Below are 24665 nucleotides of genomic sequence, written 5' to 3'. Positions count from 1 at the left end.
CCCCACCCCAGCCTATAAATCACCAGGGCGCAGCCTCAGTGCGTGGGGTCGGCAGCCGCCAGCGTCAGGCCGCTCCCCGCAGGCTTCTAACTAGGCGGTAGGCCGTGGCTGCCACCTGACTCCCGCTAGCACCGGATGATGGCGCAGCGCTGTGCACGCAGGCGCAGTGTGGGGCCTTTGCGTACAAAGCTCACGCGGCAAGTTTCTGCACGTGTGCTACGGCGGGGGGAGGGCCGAGAGCCCAGTGTGTGGGGCCAGGGTCACTTTTCTAGAGCTTCTGCAACGGAAAGTGTGAGGTCAGTAGTAGTTTTTGTGGTACGTGCAGTGGTGGCCGCTTCAAGGACTGTTTTCATCGCTGCTTGCGTTTTAGGTCTCCTATCCTGGGACAAGGCCCATTTCAGGGTTTTCTGTCACCTTCGAGACGCCCGCCACCCCAGAGGAGTGTCAGATGCCCCAGTTTTTGAGTGCGTGCAGGCAGGCGAAACTGGCTTGAAAAAACCTTGGGCCTGAATAAGTTCCATGAAGACGAGGTCACGCAGCCTGCACACTCTCTTCCCCTTCTGGAAAATTCTTTGCCATTTGTTTCAAAATCCCTTGTAAAGTTAAGTGTCAGGGAGCTACGTGTACCCGTCTCTTCCAAATTTTCATCACGAAGTGGAGATTTGGATGTACCATTTGGTGATCTCTGTTTGCAGAAAGTGTACGGCATCAGTTCCTTCATAATCAGGGCGAGTCATTTTAAAGTAAGATTTAAAAACTATTGTAGAAGTAGCTTCTTGGAGTGTGTGGAGAGATTTCTGTTTGGACAAACTGAGGCAAGATGGCGCAGTTCCGGGTTCTTCACCGTCAACTTTCCCGCGCCGGGGAAAGACACGGGTCGACTGCGCAGGCGCAACCCGACCTCTGACGGACAAAAACCGGAACCCGCCTAGCCACGCCTACCGACCCGCCCCCGACCCGCCTATGTCCCGCCCACTGCCCGCCCACTCCCGGGCCCAGGACATAAAAGCCGCTCCCGGCGGGCGCGCAGTGTGCACTTCCTTGGATCCTGCTCCTGTGGGACCTAGGAACGTCGCCGGAGAACGCTGGTCGACATCCACCGCGGGAGACCGCTGAACCTCCCCCTCCTTTACATTGGCAAGTTAAAGTTTTTTTTGCCTTGCCTACTTGCCTTTTCTCTGGCATTTGCTCTGGGGATCGCATTAAAGCAAATCAATTTCCAAAGTAATTTTAACTTTTACTGAAATTAAGCCTTAATGCCTTCCATGGAAATACATAGTCTCCCTAAAAATTTTTACAGCTTTTTGGTCAGTTGAATTTAAAAACTACTTTTTGACCAGTAGAAAAGGACCCTTGTTTTGGAGACATTTTCAGGCCACTTACAAAACATTTTTTTTTTTTTTTTTTGAGACGGAGTCTCGCTCTGTCGCCCAGGCTGGAGTGCAGTGGCCGGATCTCAGCTCACTGCAAGCTCCGCCTCCCGGGTTCACGCCATTCTGCTGCCTCAGCCTCCCGAGCAGCTGGGACTACAGGCGCCCGCCACCTCACCCGGCTGGTTTTTTGTATTTTTTAGTAGAGACGGGGTTTCACCGTGTTAGCCAGGATGGTCTCGATATCCTGACCTCGTGATCCGCCTGTCTCGGCCTCCCAAAGTGCTGGGATTACAGGCTTGAGCCACCGCGCCCGGCCTTGAAACACTTTTTTAAAAAATTAAGTTGTAACAAAAGTAATCCATTTTTAAAATTTCGTTTTTCTGTGATGAGAAGTTAATGTTTCCCTTTTCTTAATGAGAGAGCATTTGAAACTTCAGTGTAGTGGTGTTCCTAGACAACTTTTAAAGCTCTTAAAAAATTGCGGTGGCTTAGGCCTGTAATCCTAGCACTTTGGGAGGCCGAGGTGGGCAAATCACAAGGTCAGGAGTTCAAGACCAGCCTGGCAACATGGTGAAACCCTGTCTCTACTAAAAATACAAAAATTAGCCGGGCGTGGTGGCATGCGCCGGTATTCTCAGCTACTTGGGAGGGTGAGGCAGGAGAATTGCTTGAACTCGGGAGGTGGAGGTTGCAGTGAGCCGAGATCGTGCCACTGCTCTCCAGCCTGAGCGACAGAGCAAGACTTCGTTTGGGGGAAAAAAAAAATCAAAAATCTGTATTTTAATTTTTTTTCAACACTTGTAAATGGAAAGTGCAATGATCTAGTATATTACAGATAAAATTATATAGTAGTGTACATTTATTTTGGAATATTTTTGCATGTGATAAAGTATAATATGTAATGAAAATAGTTTTTGAAGTAATAGGCAAAATTCTATGTATTTTGCAGTCTTTCATCCCACAGAATCTTCAAAAATAGTAACCACCATGCCTTTTACATGTTCTATTATTCTTTGTTTACGTTGTGGAAGTCCTTTTTATGGGAGGATATTTTCTAAAAAAGAATATGTACATTGTTTCAAAGTGTTGATTTATGTAAGTGATCAAAATGTATATGAGTTCAGTATAAATTTGTAAAAGTTTGGCTAAAGAGATAATTTTAAGGATAGTGATTAAATATGATAAAATTGCATATACAAAATACTCAAAAGTTATTGAAGGAAATATTGAGTTCATTTTTAATATAGAGTTTGAATTTTGATACTGCATTTAGGACAAAACATTTGTAAGAATTGAACATGATGTAGTTCAGTCTTCATTCATTATTAATGGATGGATTATTATAATCTAATTTAAGGTATCGAATTGTTCTAGTTTTTCAGGAATTGTCCAAATGGATGAAGATACGCATTATGATAAAGGTACTGACACTAAAAATTATTTTGGGGTGTTAAGAGCTAGATGATACTGATTAATTTCTAATTTTCTTTGTATTGTGATTTGATTTTAGTGGAAGATGTGGTTGGAAGTCACATAGAAGATGCAGTAACGTTTTGGGCCCAGGTAAATAGCAAACTGGTTAATATCCCCCCTCATCTCCCCCAGTCCAGTTTCTCCTCAACAAAAACAAAAATAAAACCCAGGAATAAATATATTTATTATTCTTATTGCCTAACATTTATTGAATTATTTGTCACCAGGCATTATTAGAAGACAAATTTCGACAGCTGTGAAGTTACTTGACACATGAATATTATGCGCATAATACACCAAGTTTAAAAAATTGGCAAGATTGTGATTTCAGAATTCTACTCAATTGTAGGCTGCTTTAGCTGGAGTCTGAGAGCCTGTTGTATTTGTGAAGTTATAGCCCCATCTAGGGGTCTTTTATAAGATTGTTTCTTGAAGGAGGATAAGTTTTAAAAATCTCGGTCTTTTTCTAATGGCTTAAAATTGAGATATGGTTTTTTTTCCTCATTATAAAATTGGAAGCATGAATGAAACATTTCTGATTTTCTGTTGGGAGGCTGTCGGTTGGGTAAGGTTACTCAGTTTTAAATACAAAGCAAGCACTAAAGGGCTGTGTTCCACAATTTAAGAAGGTGAATTCCTGTAATGCACAGATTGACCTGCTAATTTTTGGTTTTGTAAACTATACGTGGTATGGAAGGGAAAGATACTACATTTCTCTGTACTCCCTACAGCATGGGAACTCCTTTTGGTGGGGGATGAGGTGAACTCGTAATGTGGGAAATAGGAGACTGTGAGAAGAAAGTTCTAGAAGAATATGATTAACCCAGAGTTCTTAAATATACAGTCATGCATCACTTAATGACTGGGATACATACAGAGAAACGCATCATTAGGCAACTTTTTTGCTGTATGAACATCGTAGAATGTACTTAGAGAAACCTTGATGATACAGCCTACTACATACCTAGGCCATGTAGTGTACCTGTACCCCATGTTACTGTACTGAATGCTGCAGACAGTTGTAATGCAATGGTAAGTCTTTATGTATCTAAATATAAAGGTACAGTAAAAATATTTTATAAAAGATTGAAAAATGGTACACCTGTATAGGGCACTTACCATGAACTGAGCTTGCAGGATTAGAAATTGCTTTGAGTGAGTCATTGAGTGAGTAGTGAGGAATGCGAAGTCCTGTGACGTTACCGTACACTACTGTATACTTTATAAATACCGTACACTTAGGCTACACTGAATTTATAAAAATATTTTTCTTCAATAAACTTTAGCTTACTGTAACTTTTAATAAACTTTTGACTCATTTGTGATAACACAGCTTAAAACAAACATTGTAGAGCTGTGCAAAAATATTCTTTATGTCCTTATTCTAAAACTTTTTTTCTTTTTTTAAGAAACTTAATTTTTTTTACTTTAAAAACTTTTTGGCTAAAAACGAAGACACAAGATCATCAATATCACTGTCTTTCACCTCCACTTCTTGTCCTTCTAGAAGGTCTTCAGAGTCAGTAATGTGCATGGAGCTGTCATCTTCTGTGATAATAATGCCCTTTTGGAATATCTTCAGAAGGACTTGAGGTGGCTGTACAATTAACTTTTTAAAATGGGTAGGAGGAGTACACTAAAATAAAATAGTAAAAAAAATATACACACACACCGATGACATAGTTGTTTATTTTCATTACCAAGTATTATGTACTGTACATAATTGTATGTGCTCTGCTTTTGTAAGACTGGGGCACAGTAGGTTTACACCAGCATCACCACAAATACGTGAGTAATGCATTGCTCTATGATGTTACGATGGCTAGGACTACACTAGGCAATAGGAATTTTTCAGCTTCATTATAATCTTATGGGACTACTGCAGTGTATGTGGTTCATTCTTGACCAAAATGTCACTATGTGGGGCATGGCTGCATGTAATAAAACATTGTAGAAGGGTGATGTTATAGAAAACTTGGGGCAAATTCGTGTGTCTGCTTATGCACATGTATTTGGCAAATTTGTTTCTGCTTATGCATATTCTCTAAAGGTTGCTCACACGTTCTGGTTCCATGCCCATTGTCTCTGTATTAGTGACAGCTGCATCACTCTCAACAGTGTCCCAGGTTGGATGATAAATGATATTTAAGCTTATTGTACAGAAACATCATTTGTCAGTGTAAAAAGATTTTCTAGACTAGTGTTGTCTAGTAGAAATATATGAGCCACGAAAGTAATTTTAAAACATTTTTGGCAGCTACATTGAAGAAACTAAAAATAGCAGGTGATATTTTAATAAATAACATTTTATTTAACTCAATATATCCAAAATATTGTTTCAAAATATAATTGGCATGGAAATGTAAGGATATTTCCTTTTTAATATTGTCTTTGAAATCCAGTGTGTGTATTAGACTTAGAGCATATCTACTTAGACTAGCCACATTTTAAGTGGGTATTGGCTGTTGTATTCAGTAGTGCAGCTCTAGACTTTGATTTCAGTTTACTTTATTTGTGAAGATGTTGATTGAATTTGGAGCAAATTCAAGAGTCAGCAAATTTTTTTTCTGTAAAGGATCAGATGATGAGTAGTTTACTATTTTTAGGCCATACAGTTTCTTTTGCAGCTATTCAACTCTGCCAACATAGTGCATAGCAGCCATAGACAAAATGTGAATGAGTATGTGTAGCTGTGATGTAGTGAACTTTATTTACTAAAACAGGTGGCTGTAATTTGCCAACCTCTGAGTTAAACCATGAAGTTGAGGCGCTTGCAGAAGAACATTTAGAACAGGAAACATGCACATGAAAAGATTAAACATTAAAACTACTGACGGTGTGTAAATGAATGCAGTGGTTTTTTCAGGAAGCAAATTGGCAGATTTGGTTGGGGTTAGGGTGGGATGTAGACATAGAGAAGACTAGCAATTTGGAAATAATGGGTAGGCAGATTAGGATGAAAATCTGCTCACATATATTCTCCATTTTTTTGCCCTGTGGGCTTCTGCCTTATAAACCACTTATAAGCAAACACTTCAGATTGGATGGTGGCAGCTGAAGGAATCTAAAGTATTTGACTCCTCCTGTTTCTTTGAAAGAAAGAGCTTCTGGTCAGGCATGGTGGCTCAGGCCTGTAATCTCAACACTCTGGGAGACCTATGTGAGAGGATCGCCTGAGCCCAGGAGTTTGAGACCAACCTTGGCAACATAGTGAGACCTTGTCGCTCCAAAAAAAAAAAAAAAAAAAAAATTAGCCGGGCATGGTGCTTGCCTGTGTTCCCAGCTGTGTGGGAGGCTGAGGGTGGGAGGATTGCTTGGGCCCAGGAGATGGAGACTGCAGTGAGCTGAGATTGTGCCAAACAAACAAAAAAAGAGCTCCTATTTGTTTTAGTCTGTATAGTGAAAAAAATATATGGAATATTTTGATTCTAGGGATTTGTTCACAAAGGTTGCCTCTGTTGTTTCTCAGGCTCAGTTTAAATTCAGTTCCTCTTCTATGCTGAGACTTTGATATTCATCATGATGTTCTTTGAACTGCTCTTTCAGAGTTTTTTTTTCAGTCATCACGGATAATCATGTTCTTTCTAGCATTGAATATTTCGTTGGTATATTTCTTTAGAACACATATATATATTTAACATTTTATTTTGAAGAAACTTTGACTTACAGGAATGTTGCAAAATTAGTACAGAGGCTACACCCAGCTTCTCTTTTTTTTTTGAGACGGAGTCTTGCTCTGTTGCCCAGGCTGGAGTGCAGTGGCGCGATCTCCACTCACTGCAAGCTCCGCTTCCCAGGTTCACAACCATTCTCCTGCCTCAGCCTCCCGTGTAGCTGGGACTACAGGCGCCCGCCACCGCGCCCGGCTAATTTTTTAAAATGTATTTTTAGTAGAGACAGGGTTTCACCATGTTAGCCAGGATGGTCTCGATCTCCTGACCTCGTGATCCGCCCGTCTCGGCCTCCCAAAGTGCTGGGATTACAGGCGTGAGCCACTGCGCCCAGCCAAACCCAGCTTCTCTTAATGCTAATGTGTTATATAACCACAGTGCAATGATCAAAAGCAGGAAATTAACATTAGTACAATGCTGTTAACTAAACTATAGCCCTTATTTAAATTTTGGCAGTTTTTTGTATTTTTGTGTTCCAGGATCCAATATGGAATCCCAAATTGTATTTAGTTGTGTATCCTTCGTTTCCTTTAACCTCTGAATGTTCCTTAATTTTTCCTTGTATTTCAAGACTTTTGACACTTTTGATGAATATTATTTTGTAGAGTATCCTTTAATTTGGGTTTGTTTGATGATTTCTTATAAATAGATTAGCAAAAGTTCCACAGAAGTGATATTGTAGTCCTCTTAGTACACCATATTGGGGTTTCATGATGTGATATACCTTCTTATTGATGATAACCTTGATTCACTTGGGTATGGTGGCAATTTCCAGGTTTTTTCACTGTAAAGTTACTCTTTTTTCTTTTGTAATTAATAAATGTTTTAGGAGACTTGTTGAGGCTGTCTAATCCAGTTTCTCTTCAACTTTTCACCCACGAATTTTGTTGTTTATTGCTCTAGCGCTTGCCTAATGATTTTCTGTTCCCCTCATTCCTTCCACATCTATTAATTGGAATTCTTCTAAAAGGAAGAGCTGTCTCTTCTCTGCCATTTATTTATTCAATTATTTATATTAATATAAACTCATGGATACTTATTCCATGGGTTGTAATTTTATGCTATCATTATTTATTTTGTTGTTTAAATTATTCAGCCTTGGCCATTGGGACAAAGTTCACCAAAGAACAGAAATTGATACTTGTCCTTAAACATGTCCTATTCTTTTTTTGAGCACTTTTTTGTTTTTTTTTTTTTCGGGACAGGGTCTCTGTCACCAAGGCTGGAGTGCAGTGGTGTGATCATGGCTCACTGCAGTCTCGAACTTCTGGGCTCAAGCAATCCTCCCACCTCATCTTCCTGTATAGTTGGGACTATAGGCACACATTACCATGCCCGGTTAATTTTTTGTATTTTTTTTTTTTTTTTGTAGAAACAGGGTTTCACCATGTTGCCAAGCTGGTCTCAAACTCCCCGGCTCAAAAGTGATCCTCCCACCTCGGCCCTCCAAAGTGCTGGGATTACAGGTGTGAGCCATCACAACCAGTTTTTAAAAAATTTTTTATTTTTAGCGTTTTTTTACTTTCTGACACTATCAAATGTTCCAGGATCATCTTTTATTTCCCAGTTTGAGCTCTGTGATCAAATAGATCTTTAAGGAATCCTTTCCATACAATTTAATTATATTTGGTATCTTGTTTGAATTCTGCCTAATTTGAACTCATTGGGAAGTAAACTTTTTTTTTTTTTTTTTTTTTTTTTTTTTTTTTGAGGCGGAGTCTCGCTCTGTCGCCCGGACTGGAGTGCAGAGGCCGGATCTCAGCTCACTGCAAGCTCCGCCTCCCGGGTTTACGCCATTCTCCTGCCTCAGCCTCCTGAGTAGCTGGGACTACAGGCGCCCGCCACCTCGCCCGGCTAGTTTTTGTATTTTTTAGTAGAGACGGGGTTTCACCGTGTTAGCCAGGATGGTCTCGATCTCCTGACCTCGTGATCCGCCCGTCTCGGCCTCCCAAAGTGCTGGGATTACAGGCTTGAGCCACCGCGCCCGGCCGGGAAGTAAACTTTTTATATGGCCTAGTCTCATTTCTTATAAATAACTCAATTAAATTATGAAAAAATACAGACATAAGAACTTGATTTAATTTCTAATGGCCTAAAATCTTTTATCATGCTTAGAACCCTCAAGTGTGTAACACTATAAAATAGTATTTTACTGTATCTTACACTATATCTGATCTTTCTAGAGTATCAGTAGAAATAAGGATATCATGAAGATTGGTTGCTCACTGTCTGAAGTTTGTCCCCAGGCCAGTTCAGTTTTGGGGAATCTTGACCCAAAGAAGGTGAGCCATATTCTTGAATGTAATTATTTCATTCCTCCTGTCAGCTTTCCTATGTGTTAGATATTTAGTTTTTGGAATTTTTGGTATATTTGAAATGGAGAGGCTGGTTTTTAGAATTTGTATAAACTACTGTTATGGTAAATTTATTAATTCAAAAATACTTATGAACTGAATATTACTCAGTCTTGAAAGGAAATTTGATGTAAGCTACAACATGGATGCATCTTCAGGACATTAGCTAAATAAAATAACCTAGTCACAAAAGGACAAATACTGTTATGGTTCTACTTACATGAAGACTTTGAGTAGTCAAAATCATAAAGAGACAGAAAAAATGAATGGTAGTTACCAGGGACTGGGGGAAGATTGGGATGGGGAGTTGTTGATTAATGGGTGTAGAGTTTCAGTTTTACAAGATGAAAAGAGCTATGGAGATGGATGATGAATGGTGGCGAAGGTTGCAAAACAGTGTGAATGTACGTAATGCCACTCAACTGTAACTTAACCATGGTCAAGATAGTCAATTTTATGTATAGTTTACTACAGTTAAAAATAGGAAAAAATAGAATAAAAACCACACTCTTCTAGCCAAAAAACAAAAGTGAAGAAAACGTATGTACTGTCTGCCATGTACCTGGCACTGTGTTGAGCATTAAGTGTGCAGTGGTGAACAAAATAGATTCCTTGCCTTTGACTTTGATTCACAAAAAATTTGTAAGATGCATCTTCATGCAGAACAATTTGGCTATCTTTTTTTCTTTTTTTACTGAGGTATAACTTGTGTACAGTAAGGTATATATATCTCTTAAGACCTTAAGTATATAGCTTGGTGAATTTTTACATATGTATGTATCCATGTAACAACCATCCAGATCAACATATGGTTCCATCATTTCAGAAAATTCCTTCAGGCCCCTTCTCAGTCAATTCTTAGTCAGTAGTTTCTCCATCAGAGATATAACCATCATTCTTACTGTATCACCATAGATTCAGCTGTCTGTCCTTTTTTTTTTTTTTTTTGAGACGGAGTCTTGCTCTGTCACCCAGGCTGGAGTGCAGTGGCCGGATCTCAGCTCACTGCAACCTCTGCCTCCCGGGTTCCCGCCATTCTCCCGTCTCAGCCTCCTGAGTAGCTGGGACCACAGGCGCCTGCCACCTCGCCCGGCTAATTTTTTGTATTTTTAGTAGAGACGGGGTTTCACCGTGTTAGCCAGGATGGTCTCGATCTCCTGACCTCGTGATCCGCCCGTCTCGGCCTCCCAAAGTGCTGGGATTACAGGCTTGAGCCACCGCGCCCGGCCCAGCTGTCTGTTCTTAAATCATGCAGTATGTACTGTATTTTATGTATCTGGGTTATTTTGTTCAATATAATTTCTGAGATTCATTTATATTGTTGTATGTATTAGTGTGTTGGTAGTCTGTTCTTTTTTAAGCTATTTAGCATTCATTGTATACATATAACACACTTATTGATCTGTTCTCCTTTGATGGGCATTTGGATTTTTTTGCAGTTTTTAACTACTCTGAATGAAACTGCTATGAAATCCTTATATAAATCTTCTGCTGGATGTATTGACTCATTACTTTTGCACATATATCTAAAGTAGAGTTGCTAAATCATAGGGTAGGCATGTTTCTGCCAAAGTAGATACTGCCAAACAGCTTTACAAAAGTGTTGAACCAATTTACATCCTCATCAGCAATTTATGAGAGTTGTAGTTCCTTCATGTCCTCACGAGCCCCCTGCATTGCTAGTGTACTGAGGTTGTGTTTTAATATTTTTATTAGCCCTTTGCAAGGGCTCTTGTGAAGTATCTATTCACATCTTTTCCCCGTTTTTAAATTAGGTTATTTGTCTTGATTGATTTGTAGGCATTCTGTATGTTTTTTTCACTTTAATTTTTATTTATTTCTACCTCTTAAAGTCAATGATAAAGTCACAACTGTAAAATGAATGCATTTAAAAAATAAAAGATATATTTCAATGACAAAAGGTATGCAATGATCATGAAAATCTACTGTACACTTTGCCAAGGCCAAAGAAGGAAAGACAATATGAAAAAGCCAATCTTCAAATATATCCTCAACAAAAACTCCCTCCTAAATAGAAAAATCATCCTTTAAGATTATGTGTCTTTACACATCTAAACAGCGGCTCCGACCAAAAAAAAGCGAGGGGAATAGGTCAGATGATAACTCTCTCCAAGGTTTCCAGATACCTTTTTCTTCCTCCTTGTTCTTCCATTTTTTTCATCCTCCTCTCTGTCTAGAGACTGAGGAATAAGTTGATTACCCACAAATATGTACATATTAATTATCTGTTTAACTCTCTTTTTTTTTCCTTTTTGGTGGAGCCCTTTGAGGAATCCCATTGGCCTGCATCTCATTTATGCAATTTCTAAATGTGCGTCGAATGTAAATACAAGCCAAGTCTTGTAGATTCCTGACAGCACAGTGAGGGAGTCCCACAGAATCTGGTTTGCCATTATCATTCTTACTTGGTTGCACAAGTGGAGCAAACGACAAAACAAGGATATTTTTCCTTTCCCAAGTGTTTTGTCCAGTTCTGTGTTAACGGATCCTCTCTAGGCGTGACTAATATGCCTCCAACTTATAGTAATATTTTCATGGTCTTTCTGGACTCCAGCTCCACAGTAAATTCCGTCATACTGATGACTGTCAGATGCTATCTGGAGGCAATTACTGACGACAAATGCAGGTTCACAGAACTCAAACCTCAGCAGTGGTTTTCTTTATAGGTGCGTGTTGGAATATCTTCATCTTGAGATGGACAGATGATTTCGCTTACAGTGGGGGCTTGCCAACTTGCACGTATAATTCTTTTGATAAGCTGCTAGGAGATCAGAGTGACCTAGCCTTGCCCTATAACTTCCCTCTCAGATGGATAGTCTAGGTCTAGGAGCTGATTATCAAAGCTATCACTATTTTTGATGAAGCTCTCCAGGTTTTCCTTGGCATATTTCACCACATCTGGATGAGGCCCAATCCCATGGTTTATTCCGAAAGGATCTGTGGTGCAGCGGTTGGTCTGGCCCACTGCAACGCTGAGCAGACCAGGTGTTGGTCGTTGGTGGGGTCTGTGGCACCTGGATGCTGCTACCACCACAACAGCACAGCCACCGCCGGTGCCGAGGAGAGCGAATTGGTGGGGCAGGGACCTCTCTGTGTTTTTTATATATGTTTTTTGAGATGAAGTCTCTTGTCGCCCAGGCTGGAGTGCAGTGGTGCGATCATGGCTCACTGCAGTCTCAACCTATTGGGCTCAAGTGATCTTTCCACCTCAGCCTTCCAAGTATCTGGGACTAAAGTTGTGTGCCACCATGCCTGGCTAATTTTTAAATTTTTTGTAGAGATGGTCACTATGTTGATCAGGCTGGTCTTGAACTCCTTGGCTCAATCAGTTCTCCCACCTTAGCCTCCCAAAGTGCTGAGATTCATGGTGTGAATCACTGTGCCCAGCCTGTACGTATTCTTGACACCAGTCCTTTGTCTTTTATATGTATTGCTAGTATCTTTTAGTCTGTGGCTTACCTACTCATTTTCTTGATATTATTTGAAATTTAATTTATTAATTTTTTCTTTTTGGTATGTGCATTCTGCTTCCCCTTTAAGACCACTGTACTTACCCCAAGATCATAGATATATTTGTGTGTGTGTGTGTGTGTGTGTGTGTGTGTGTGTGTGTTTCTCTGGAAGTTTTTACCTTTTGCATTTAGGGTTGAGGTGACCTGCAGTAAATTTTTTGATTATGATATGAGGTGGAGATAAACTTCAGTATTTTTCCATGTGGATATCCAGTTATACCATCACTGTTTATTGACAAGACCATCTTTTCTTTGCTGAATTGTATTGGCATGTTTGTTTTAAATCAAGTGACTGTGAGTATTAACCATCTTTTTCAATGTAATAGGTACCTGTAAAATCGAGTGCATCAGATTATCTGCCAACAATTTACCCTGGGACATTTCTATAAGTAGACAAAGATGTTTGTACAAAGATATTCATTGGCAGCTAGTAGGCAAAACTGGAGATTAAATGTCCCTTATATAATAGAATAGTAGTAGTAATTATAATAGTATTTGTTTCCTTTGTGAGGTAGTGCCAAATATTCTAAGCATTTTGTGTGTACTAACTCATTTAATGCTCACAGTGTCCTTATGAGGCAGGTGTTATTTTTTACACCTTTTTTTGAAATTGAGGCAGGCCGGGCGCGGTGGCTCAAGCCTGTAATCCCAGCACTTTGGGAGGCCGAGATGGGCAGATCACGAGGTCAGGAGATCGAGACCATCCTTGCTAATACGGTGAAACCCCGTCTCTACTAAAAAATACAAAAAACTAGCCGGGCGACGAGGCGGGCACCTGTGGTCCCAGCTACTCGGGAGGCTGAGACAGGAGAATGGCGTGAACCCGGGAGGCGGAGCTTGCAGTGCGCTGAGAGCCAGCCACTGCACTCCAGCCTGGGCGGCAGAGCAAGACTCTGTCTCAAAAAAAAAAAAAAAAAAATTGAGGCATAGCCAGGATAACTTTATGAAAGTCACTAGCTAAATTAATGATAGATCAAGTATAGAAGCCCACAGAACCTATCTCCTTAACTGTTGCCCTGCTTAGAAAAATGAACAAATTGTGGGTAGAGCCTTATTTTTTTCTTTTTTTTAAATTGGCAAACATTCCTCAATTATTTTTTCTCCTCCCCTTTCCTCTTTTATTTCTTTTTTTAAAAATTATACTTTAAGTTCTAGGGTACATGTGCACAACAGGCAGGTTTGTTACATATGTGTACATGTGCCATGTTGGTGTGCTGCTCCTGTTAACTTGTCATTTACATTAGGTTTATCTCCTAATGCTATCCCTCCCCACTCCCCCCACCCCACAACAGGCTCTGGTGTGTGATGTTCCCCTTCCTGTGTCCAAGTGTTCTCATTGTTCATTTCCCATCTATGAGTGAGAACATGCAGTGTTTGGTTTTCCGTCCTTGTGATAGTTTGCTCAGAATGATGGTTTCTGGCTTCATCCATGTCCCTACAAAGGACATGAACTCATCCTTTCTTATGGCTGCGTGGTATTCCATGGTGTATATGTGCCACGTTTTCTTAATCCACTCTATCGTTGATGGGCATTTGGGTTGGTTCCAAGACTTCGCTATTGTGAATAGTGCCGCAATAAAGATACGTGTGCATGTGTCTTTATAGCATCATGATTTATAATCCTTTGGGTATATGTCCAGTGATGGGATGGCTGGGTCAAATGGTGTTTCTAGTTCTAGATCCTTGAGGAATCGCCACACTATCTTACACAATGGTTGAACTAGTTTCCCACAAATAGTGTAAAAGCATTCCTATTTCTCCACATCCTCTCCACACCTGTTGTTTCCTGACTTTTTAATGATCGCCATTCTAATTGGTGTGAGATGGCATCTCATTGTGGTTTTGATTTGCATTTCTCTGATGGCCAGTGATGATGAGCATTTTTTCATGTGCCTGTTGGCTACATAAATGTCTTCTTTTGAGAAGTGTCTGTTCATATCCTTTGCCCACTTTTTGATGGGGTTGTTTGATTTTTTTTCTTGTAAATTTGTTTAAGTTCTTTATAGATTCTGGATATTAGCCCTTTGTCAGATGGGTAAATTGTAAAAATTTTCTCCCATTCTGTAGGTTGCCTGTTCACTCTGATGGTAGTTTCTTTTGCTGTGCAGAAGCTCTTTAGTTTAATTAGATCCCATTTGTCAATTTTGGCTTTTGTTGGCATTGCTTTTGGTGTTTTAGTCATGAAGTCCTTGCCCATGCCTATGGCCTAAATGGTATTGCCTAGGTTTTCTTCTAGGGTTTTTATGGTTTTAGGTCTAACGTTTAAGTCTCTAATACATCTTGAGTTAATTTTTGTGTAAGATGTAAGGAAGGGATCCAGTTTCAGCTTTCTACTTATGGCTAGCCAGTTTTCCCAGCACCATTTATTAAATAGGGAATCCTTTCCCCATTTCTTGTTTTTGTCAGGTTTGTCAAAGATTAGATGTTTGTAGATGTGTGGTATTATTTCTGAGGGCTCTGTTTTGTTCCACTGGTCTGTCTCTCTGTTTTGGTACCAGTAGCGTGCTGTTTTGGTTACTGTAGCCTCATAGTATAGTTTGAAGTCAGGTAGCATGATGCCTCCAGCTTTGTTCTTTTGGCTTAGGATTGTCTTGGCAGTGTGGACTCTTTTGGTTCCATATGAACTTTTAAGTAGTTTTTTCCAATTCTGTGAAGAAAGTCATTGGTAGCTTGATGGGGATGGCATTGAATCTATAAATTACCTTGGGCAGTATGGCCATTTTCATGATATTGATTCTTCCTTCCTATGAGTATGGAATGTTCTTCCATTTGTTTGTGTCCTCTTTTATTTTGTTGAGCAGTGGTTTGTAGTTCTCCTTGAAGAGGTCCTTTACATCCCTTGTAAGTTGGATTCCTAGGTATTTTATTCTCTTTGAAGCAATTGTGAATGGGAGTTCACTCATGATTTGGCTCTCTGTTTGTCTGTTATTGGTGTATGAGAATGCTTGTAATTTTTGCACATTGATTTTGTATCCTGAGACTCTGCTGAAGTTGCTTATCAGCTTAAGGAGATTTTGGGCTGAGACAATGGGGTTTTCTAAATATACAATGATGTCATCTGCAAACAGGGACAATTTGACTTCTTCTTTTCCTAACTGAATACCCTTGATTTCTTTCTCTTGCCTGATTGCCCTAGCCAGAACTTCCAAGACTATGTTGAATAGGAGTGGTGAGAGAGGGCATCCCTGTCTTATGTCAGTTCTCAAAGGGAATGCTTTTAGTTTTTCACCATTTAGTATGATATTAGCTGTGGGTTTATCATAAATAGCTCTTATTATTTTGAGATATGTCCCATCAATGTATAGTTTATTGAGCGTTTTTAGCATGAAGGGCTGTCGAATTTTGTTGAAGTCCTTTCCTGCATCTATTGAGATAATCATGTGTTTTTTGTCTTTTTGTTCTGTTTATATGCTGGATTATGTTTATTGATTTGCGTATGTTGTACCAGCCTTGCTTCCCAGGGATGAAGCCGATGTGATCGTGGTGGATAAGCTTTTTGATGTGCTGCTGGATTTGGTTTGCCAGTATTTTATTGAGGATTTTTGCGTTGATGTTCATCAGGGACATTGGTCTAAAATTGTCTTTTTTTGTGTGTGTGTCTCTGCCAGGCTTTGGTATCAGGATGATATTGGTCTCATAAAATGAGTTAAGGAGGGTTCCCTCTTTTTCTATTGATTGGAATAGTTTCAGAAGGAATGGTACCAGCTCCTGTTTGTACCTCTGGTAGAATTCGGCTGTGAATCCGTCTGGTCCTGACATTTTTTGTTGGTAGGCTGTTAATTATTGCCTCAATTTCAGAACCTGTTTTGGGTCTATTCAGGGGTTCAACTTCTTCCTGGTTTAGTCTTGGGAGGGTGTATGTGTCGAGGAAATTATCCATTTCTTCTAGGTTTTCTAGTTTATTTGCGTAGAGGTGTTTACAGTATTCTCTGATGGTAGTCTGTATTTCTGTGGGATCAGTGGTGATATCCCCTTTATCATTTTTTTATTGCATCTATTTGATTCTTCTCTCTTTTTTTCTTTATTAGTCTTGCTAGCGGTCTATCAATTTTGTTGATCTCTTCGAACAATCAGCTCCCTGATTCACTGATTTTTTGAAGGATTTTTTATGTCTCTATCTCCTTCAGTTCTGCTCTGATCTTAGTTATTTTCTTGCCTTCTGCTAGCTTTTGAATGTGTTTGCTGTTGCTTCTCTAGTTCTTTTAATTACGATGTTAGGGTGTCAATTTTAGATCTTTCCTGGTTTCTCTTGTGGGCATTTAGTGCTATAAATTTCACTCTACACACTGCTTTAAATGTGTCCCAGAGATTCTGGTACATTGTACTTTGTTCTCATTGATTTCCTAGAATATCTTCATTTCTGCCTTCATTTTGTTATGTACCTAGTAGTCATTCAGGAGCAGGTTGTCCAGTTTCCATGTAGTTGAGTGGTTTTGAGTGAGTTTCTTAACCTGAGTTCTAGTTTGATTGCACTGTGGTCTGAGAGACAGTTTGTTTTGATTTTTGTTCTTTTACATTTGCTGAGGAGTGCTTTTCTTCCAACTATGTGGTCAGTTTTGGAATAAGTGTGATGTGGTGCTGAGAAGAATGTCTATTCTGTTGATTTGGGGTGGAGAGTTCTGTAGATGTCTGTTAGGTCCTCTTGGTGCAGAGATGAGTTCAATTTCTGGATATCCTTGTTAACTTTCTGTCTCGTTGATCTGTCTAATGTTGACAGTGGGTTGTTAAAATCTCTCATTATTATTGTATGGGAGTCTAAGTCTCTTTGTAAGTCTCTAAGGACTTGCTTTATGAATCTGGGTGCTCCTGTAGTGAATGCATATATATTTAGGATAGTTAGCTCTTCTTGTTGAATTGGTCCCTTTACCATTATGTAATGGCCTTCTTTATTTTATTTTTATTTTTTGATATTTGTCAGTTTAAACTCTATTTTATCAGATACTAGGATTGCAACCCCTGCTTTTTTTTTGTTTTCCATTTGCTTGGTAGATCTTTCCCATCCCGTTATTTTGAGCCTATGTGTGTCTGCACATGAGATGGGTCTCCTGAATGTAGCACACTGATGGGTCTTGACTTTTTTTTTTTTTTTTTTTTTTGAGACAGAGTCTTGCTCTCTTGCCCAGGCTAGAGTACCGTGGTATGATCTCGGCTCACTGCAAGCTCCACCTCTCAGGTTCACACCATTCTCCTGCCTCAGACTCCTGAGTAGCTGGGACTACAGGTGCCTGCCACCACGCCTGGCTAATTTTTTGTATTTTTAGTAGAGATGGGGTTTCTCTGTGTTAGCCAGGATGGTCTCGATCTCCTGACCTCATGATCTGCCTGCCTCGGCCTCCCGAAGTGCTGGGATTACAGGCATGAGCCTCCGTGCCTGGCCAGGTCTTGACTCTTTATCCAATTTGCCAGTCCATGTCTTCTAATTGGAGCATTTAGCCCATTTACATTTAAGGTTAATATTGTTATGTGTGAATTTGATCCTGTCATTGTGATGTTAGTTGGTTATTTTGCTCGTTAGTTGATGGAGTTTCTTCCTAGCATTGGTGGTCTTTACAATTTGGCATGTTTTTGCAGTGGCTGGTACCAGTTGTTCTTTCCATGTTTATTGCTTGCTTCAGGAGCTGTTGTAAGGCAGGCCTGGTGGTGACAAAATCTCTCAGCATTTGTTTGTCTGTAAAGGATTTTATTTCTCCTTCACTTAGGAATCTTAGTTTGGCTGGACATGAAATTCTGGGTTGAAAATTCTTTTCTTTAAGAATGTTGAGTATTGGCCCCCCACTCTCTTCTGGCATGTAGAGTTTCTGCCGAGAGATCTGCTGTTAGTCTGATGGGCTTCCCTTTGTGGGTAACCCGACCTCTCTCTCTGGCTGCCCTTAACATTTTTTCCTTTATTTCAGCGTTGGTCAGTCTGACAATTATGTGTCTTGGAGTTGCTCCTCTGGAGGTGTATCTTTGTGGCGTTCTCTGTATTTCCTGAATTTGTATATTGGCCTGCCTCGCTAGGTTGGGGAAGTTCTCCTGGATAATATCCCGAAGAGTGTTTTCCAACTTGGTTCTGTTCTCCCTGTCACTTTCAGGTACACCAATCAGATATAGATTTGGTCTTTTCACATAGTCCTATATTTCTTGGAGACTTTGTTCGTTTCTTTTTACTCTTTTTTTCTCTAAACTTCTCTTCTTGCTTCATTTCATTCATTTGATCTCCAATCACTGATACCCTTTCTTCCACTTGATCAAATCAGCTACTGAAGCTTGTGCATGTGTCACGTACTTCTCATGTCATGGTTTTCAGCTCCATCAGGTCATTTAAGGACTTCTCTACACTGTTTATTCTAGTTAGCCATTCATCTTTTTTCAAAGTTTTTAGCTTCTTTGTGATGGGTTTGAACATCCTCCTTTAGCTTGGAAAAGTTTGTTATTACCGATCATCTGAAGCCGTCTTCTCTCAACTCATCAAAGTCATTCTCCCTCCAGCTTTGTTCCATTGCTGGCGAGGAGCTGCGTTCCTTTGGAGGAGAAGAGGTGCTCTGCTTTTAGAATTTTCAGCTTTTCTGCTCTGGTTCCTCCCCATCTTTGTGGTTTTATCTACCTTTGGTCTTTGATGATGGTGATGTACAGATGGGGTTTTGATGTGGATGTCCTTTCTATTTGTTAGTTTTCCTTCTAACAGTCAGGACCCTCAGTTGCAGGTCTGTTGGAGTTTGCTGGAGGTCCACTCCAGACACTGTTTACCGGGGTATCACCAGTGGAGGCTGCAGAACAGCAAATATTGCAGAAAGGCAGATGTTGCTGCCTGATCTTTCCTCTGGAAGCTTTGTCTCAGAGGGGCACCCAGCTGTATGAGGTGTCATTCAGCCCCTACTGGGAGGTGTCTCCCAGTTAGGCTACTCGGGGGTCAGGGACCCACTTGAGGAAGCAGCCTTATCTGTTCTCAGATCTCAAACTCTGTGCTGGAAGAATGCAGAAGTTTCTGCTGCCTTTTGTTCAGCTATGCCCTGCCCTCAGAGGTGGAGTCTACAGAGGCAGGCAGGCCTCCTTGAGCTGCAGTGGACCCCACACAGTTTGATCTCTCAGGCTGCTTTGTTTACCTACTCAAGCCTAAGCAATTGTGGGCGCCCCTACCCCAGCCTCGCTGTCGCCTTGCAGTTTGATCTCAGATTGCTGTGCTAGCAGTGAGTGAGGCTCTGTGGGCATGGGACCCTCCGAGCCAGGCGTGGGATATAATCTCATGGTGTGCCATTTGCTAAGGCCATTGGAAGAGCCCAGTGTTAGGGTGGGAGTGTCCCGAATTTCCAGGTACCATCTCCCATGGCTTCCCTTTCCTAGGAAAGGGAATTCCCCAACCTCTTGCACTTCCCGGGTGAGGCGATGCCCCGCCCTGCTCCGTGGGCTGCACCCTCTGTCTGACAAAGCCCCAGTGAGATGAACCTGGTACCTCAGTTGGAAATGCAGAAATCACCCGTCTTCTGCGTTGCTCATGCTGGGAGCTTCAGACTGGAGCTTTTCCTATTCGGCCATGTTGGAACCTCTCTTTCCTCTTTTCTTTATAAATCTTGAGTTTACTTTTATTTGCTGAAAAGAATCTAATACCAGTTCTCCCTTCTATATTAATGGAGAATGAACGTGCAGGTAAGTGTCTCTATATGATACCTTGACAGATTTCTTTCAGATGCTATGTCTATAAAAATTAGCCCATCTGAGATCCATCACTGGAGCCAATCCATTCCTCAATTTTTAAAATATTTTTTAGGGGTATTTACAGGTGTCAGCCACTGTACCTGACCAATGACTATGTTTAATATTGTTAAAAATTAAGACATACTTCATTTCTTCTATTGAATATAATATTAATTATATTATCAGAAATTTACACAAGCATCAGTAATAGGCATCTGATTTTAAGTGATTAATCAGCTACTTCTGATTGTTCATAAATGGATTATACTTTGTCAGTTTTCCTTAATGATCTAAATGGTTCTCTTCCTCTGCCACCATGTAGGAGGGTCATAGGCTGTGAATAGTGGAGTTGTGGGAGGAGAGGATTGGGCCCAGGCACAATGAGAGTGAATATGTAGTTTTCCCTATGTCATGAGGACAGATAAGTCTATCTGGGATAGATGTGTATGTTTCGGTGGTTGTATTACACTAGCAGAGCCACGAACTCAGATTCTTCACATTGTTGAGTACCAGCTCTATTCTTGGACACATGTGTCCCTAGCCCTGCCTCACCTGATTTGCAATAAACCATTGCATTTCTGTCACTTACCTTCTACCAAATTATTAATCATATTGTGATGTTATTTCAAAGCCTTAATTAAAGTTGATTCAGTCTTTTGCAAGGATTGAAATTGGTTAGGACTGTTAATTGTCAGCTATTTTTGCTACTACCCCTATTTGCTTACCAGAAAATAAAGTAAGAGGGTTGGGAGAGAGTACCATACTATTACTGCTCTCTCTTGCCCTTTAGTTGTTGAATGTTAGCTGAAGAAACCAGAGTAAATTATGAATTGAATACACTAATCCTTTGTAGCATTTGAATTGTTACTTATTTGTTTGTCTGAATTTATGTATACTGCATTGTTCTGGTGAATAGGTTTGGTGTTTAGGTTTCATAAAATAAATCTGTGGATTTGCCCTAGTTCAGAGTGATACATTGAAATTAATTTTATAATCTGTAACTTAAAGCAGTGTTCTTCAGCCATTTTTCTCATTATTCCCTCCTAAGAAGCATTTTTAGACTTGTTTTCTCCCTAATGGCCTAATGGGTCTTCTCCCCTTCAGATATTTTACTGCTATAGATATACAGTATATAATAACTATGTTATCAGTAGGGTTGAACCTTGGAGGGCTGTAGACCATTGTAATACATATTTTATTTTTATTTTTTTTGAGACGGAGTCTCGCTCTGTCGCCCAGACTGGAGTGCAGTGGCCGGATCTCAGCTCACTGCAAGCTCCGCCTCCCGCGTTCACGCCATTCTCCTGCCTCAGCCTCCCGAGTAGCTGGGACTACAGGTGCCCGCCACCACGCCCGGCTAGTTTTTTGTATTTTTTTAGTAGAGGTGGGGTTTCAGTTTCACCGTGTTAGCCAGGATGGTCTCGATCTCCTGACCTCGTGATCCGCCCGTCTCGGCCTCCCAAAGTGCTGGGATTACAGGCTTGAGCCACCGCGCCCGGCCGACCATTGTAATATTTAAGATTTCCAACTCTCCATAAGAACCACTTTTCTTCCCCTTAGGGATATTGCCCGAATTGAGACTGTATGATTTAAAGTGGTTAAGGCCAGGCATGGGGGCTCATGCCTGTAATCCCAGCACTTTGGGAGGCCAAGGCAGGAGGATTGGTTGAGGCCAGGAGTTCAAAACCAGTCTGGGTGACATAGTGAGACCCTGTTTCTCAAAAAAAAAAAAAAAAAAAAAAAAAAAAGCTTCGTACGGTATGTGTGCTTGTAGCCCCAGATAGTTGGGAGGTTGAGGTGGAAGGATTGCGTGAACCCAGAAGTTTGAGGCTACAGTAAGCTATGATCATGCTGCTGCACTCCAGCCTGGACAACAGAGTAAAACCTTATCTCAAAAAAAGTAATTATCAGCCTGCAGTGATTTTTGTATCCTTCTCAATCCAATCATGTCTTACTTCATTTTTGTTACTGTGAAGGAATACCTGAGACTGGGTAATTTACAAAGAAAAGAGGTTTATTTGGCTCATTGTTTTGTACGCTGTAGAAAAAGCATAGCTCCAACAGAGTATAGTTGAGAGTTAGACTTAAGTGGCATGTATTTCGCATGTTTATGTTTTTAAAATATTATACCAGTTATGTCTTCAGACATTAAAATAGTATGATTTTAAGTGTATGCTTGTATCTTCTAAAGAAAAGTTTTTTTGCTTTTTGTACAATTCTAACAAGGGACTCAGTGTGCTTCCACAAATGGTAGAAGGTGAAGAGGAGCCAGTGTCTGTAGATTACATGGTGAGAGAGGAAGCAGAGGGAGGAAGAGGTGCCAGGCTCTTTTCAACAACTAGTTCTCTTAGGAACTATGAGTGAAAACTCATTCACTTCCACGAGAATGGCACCAAGCCATTTTTAGGGATCTGCCGCTACTATCCAAACACCTCCTACCAGGCCCCACCTCCAACATTGAGAATCAGATTTTAACATGCGATTTGGTGGGTGATATCCAAATGATACCCATCTAAATCATAGACACCTTCAGGAGACATTTGACAGTGTTTGGAGACATTTTTGCTTGTCACAACTGGAAGTGGTGCTCCTGGCATCTAGTGTGTAGAGGTCAAAAGGGATGTTGGTAAACATTTTACAATGCACAGGGCAGAGGACAGCCCCACTCTGCCTCTAAACACAGACTCATCCAGTCCTAAATGCCAGTAGTGCTAAGGCTACTTTGAAGTTCGAGTAAATGAAAGCCAGCCTGGGCAACGTGGTGAGACCTTTACTCTTAAAAAAAAAAAAAAAAAAAAAAGGCCAGGCATGGTGGTGCATGCCCATGTTCCCAGCTACCCTGGGGACTGGGGTGGGAGGATCACCTGAGCTTTTGGGGAGGTCAAGTTAGCAGAGAGCCATGATTGCTCCACTGCACTCCAGGCCTAGTGACAGAATGAGACCCTGTCTCAAAAAAAAAAAAAGAAAAAAAAAAAAAGAAAATGATTGAAAGTATGTAAATTTTTTCTTTATTCTTTTATTAAACACCATTCAACTGAAATATAAAATAAGATTCAGTATTAAAGATACTATTTAATTTAGTTTTATCTACTTAATAGTACTAATCTTCTTATACATGAAGTAAAAAGTATGAAATTTTTCTTGGTTGGTAGCAAATGTGGATTCCATTATAGTTGAGAGTTAGACTTATGTGCCATGTACTTGGCATGTTTATGTTAAAAAAATTGTACCAATTATCGCCTCAGACGTTACAATAATATGATTTTAAGTGTTTGATGCTTGTGCCTTGATTTTTTTTTTTTTTTTTTTTTTTTTTGCTTTTTATACCCCTCCCTCCTCATTTTGGAGATGCAGAATAGCATAATGAACTCTGAAGTCAGAAGTTTGAATCTTGGTTCTGCAGTTTACTAGTTTATGTCTTTGGGTACGTGGTGGCATAAACAAAGTACCTGCCTCATAGGATTGTAAGAATTAAATAAGTTATGTATAAAGTGCTTACTGACATATAGGAAGAGCTTAAATGCTAACCTTTATTCTGATCTACTCAGTATGCTTTGTACTTCATTAAGATGCCAAGTAATTTTGCTTTTTTTTCTCTTTGTAGATTTATGGTGGATTGTTTTCTGAAGATAAGTGTTGGTACAGATGCAAAGTACTGAAAATCATCAGCGATGAAAAGGCAGGAAATTAACTGTTCAGTTTTTTTTTTGCTTTAAGAAATATTTATTGTGGCTCCAAAATTTGATGCTTATTTACCCCTTCATTGCTTATTCATAGTAGTGATATCTGGTTCAGTGATTGAAACACGGAAGAAATTAATTGCTAAAAAACATGTTGTTTTATAATCACCTCAGATTATTCAAGAATAGATTATATAATATGTAGGTTATTTTTGGTGCCTAGTTCTTTTTGTCTCAGTTCTTTTTTCTTTGAGACGGAGTCTTTCTCTGTCACCCAGGGTGGAGTGCAGTGGTACGATCTTGGCTCACTGCAACCTCCTCCTCCCAGGTTCAAGCTATTCTCCTGCCTCAGCCTCCCAAGTAGCTGGGATTACAGGCACCCACCACCACACTGGCTAATTTTTGTATTTTTAGTAGAGATGGGGTTTCACCATGTTGATGAGGCTGGTTGGATTTCTGACCTCAGGTGATCCGTCCGCCTCAGCCTCCAAAAGTTCTGGGATTATAGGAGTGAGCCACTGTGCCCACCTACCTCAGATCTTAATAATTGTATTTGGTTCTTGCTAATAAGTAAATTTTAAATGTTCTTTCTATTAAGCTTTATGAGTAGGAGAAGAACATTTTGATCCTTCTGAAGTTAGGTATATCTTTTATTTAGTTGATGTGAATATTGTTAATAATAATGATTGATTTGCCACTTTCTTGTGCCTGGGTTAAATGTGGTGAGTTTTCTTTGTGTTAACCTTTTTTTTTTTTTTTTTTTTTTTTTACATTGTGAGTTCTTGGAGGATTTTTAAGAGGATTTAGGGAGATAGAATTCTGAATAGCTGTTTGGTGACAGTTGCATATTGCAGGCTGTGTGAAAACACCTCTGTAGGATTTCCTTGAGTGTTTTTTCTACACCTGC

The 24665-nt window shown here is 40.1% G+C and overlaps 1 protein-coding gene and 1 pseudogene across 3 annotated transcripts in view; one reads left to right on the top strand and one right to left on the bottom strand.

Annotated features, from left to right (window-relative positions):
• Window positions 1–24665, top strand: part of STK31 (serine/threonine kinase 31) — a 172317-nt gene that overhangs the window by 26822 nt on the left and 120830 nt on the right. For 2 of the 3 annotated variants that reach the window (XM_030922424.1, XM_030922427.1), the window contains exons 2-5: window positions 2748–2794; window positions 2884–2936; window positions 8701–8799; window positions 23683–23757. In XM_030922424.1, coding sequence (XP_030778284.1) covers window positions 2767–2794; window positions 2884–2936; window positions 8701–8799; window positions 23683–23757 — 255 coding nt within the window. In that variant the 5' untranslated portion in view covers window positions 2748–2766. The remainder of the gene's footprint in view (window positions 1–2747; window positions 2795–2883; window positions 2937–8700; window positions 8800–23682; window positions 23758–24665) is intronic. The other variant, XM_030922425.1, reaches the window with a different exon arrangement.
• On the bottom strand, window positions 10944–20689 carry LOC104668888 (annotated as a pseudogene).

This window comes from Rhinopithecus roxellana, chromosome 18, assembly GCF_007565055.1.
Source record: "Rhinopithecus roxellana isolate Shanxi Qingling chromosome 18, ASM756505v1, whole genome shotgun sequence".
Lineage (NCBI taxonomy): Eukaryota > Metazoa > Chordata > Mammalia > Primates > Cercopithecidae > Rhinopithecus > Rhinopithecus roxellana.
Note: the sequence above shows the minus strand (reverse complement) of the source record. Positions and strands in the feature narration are given on the sequence as shown.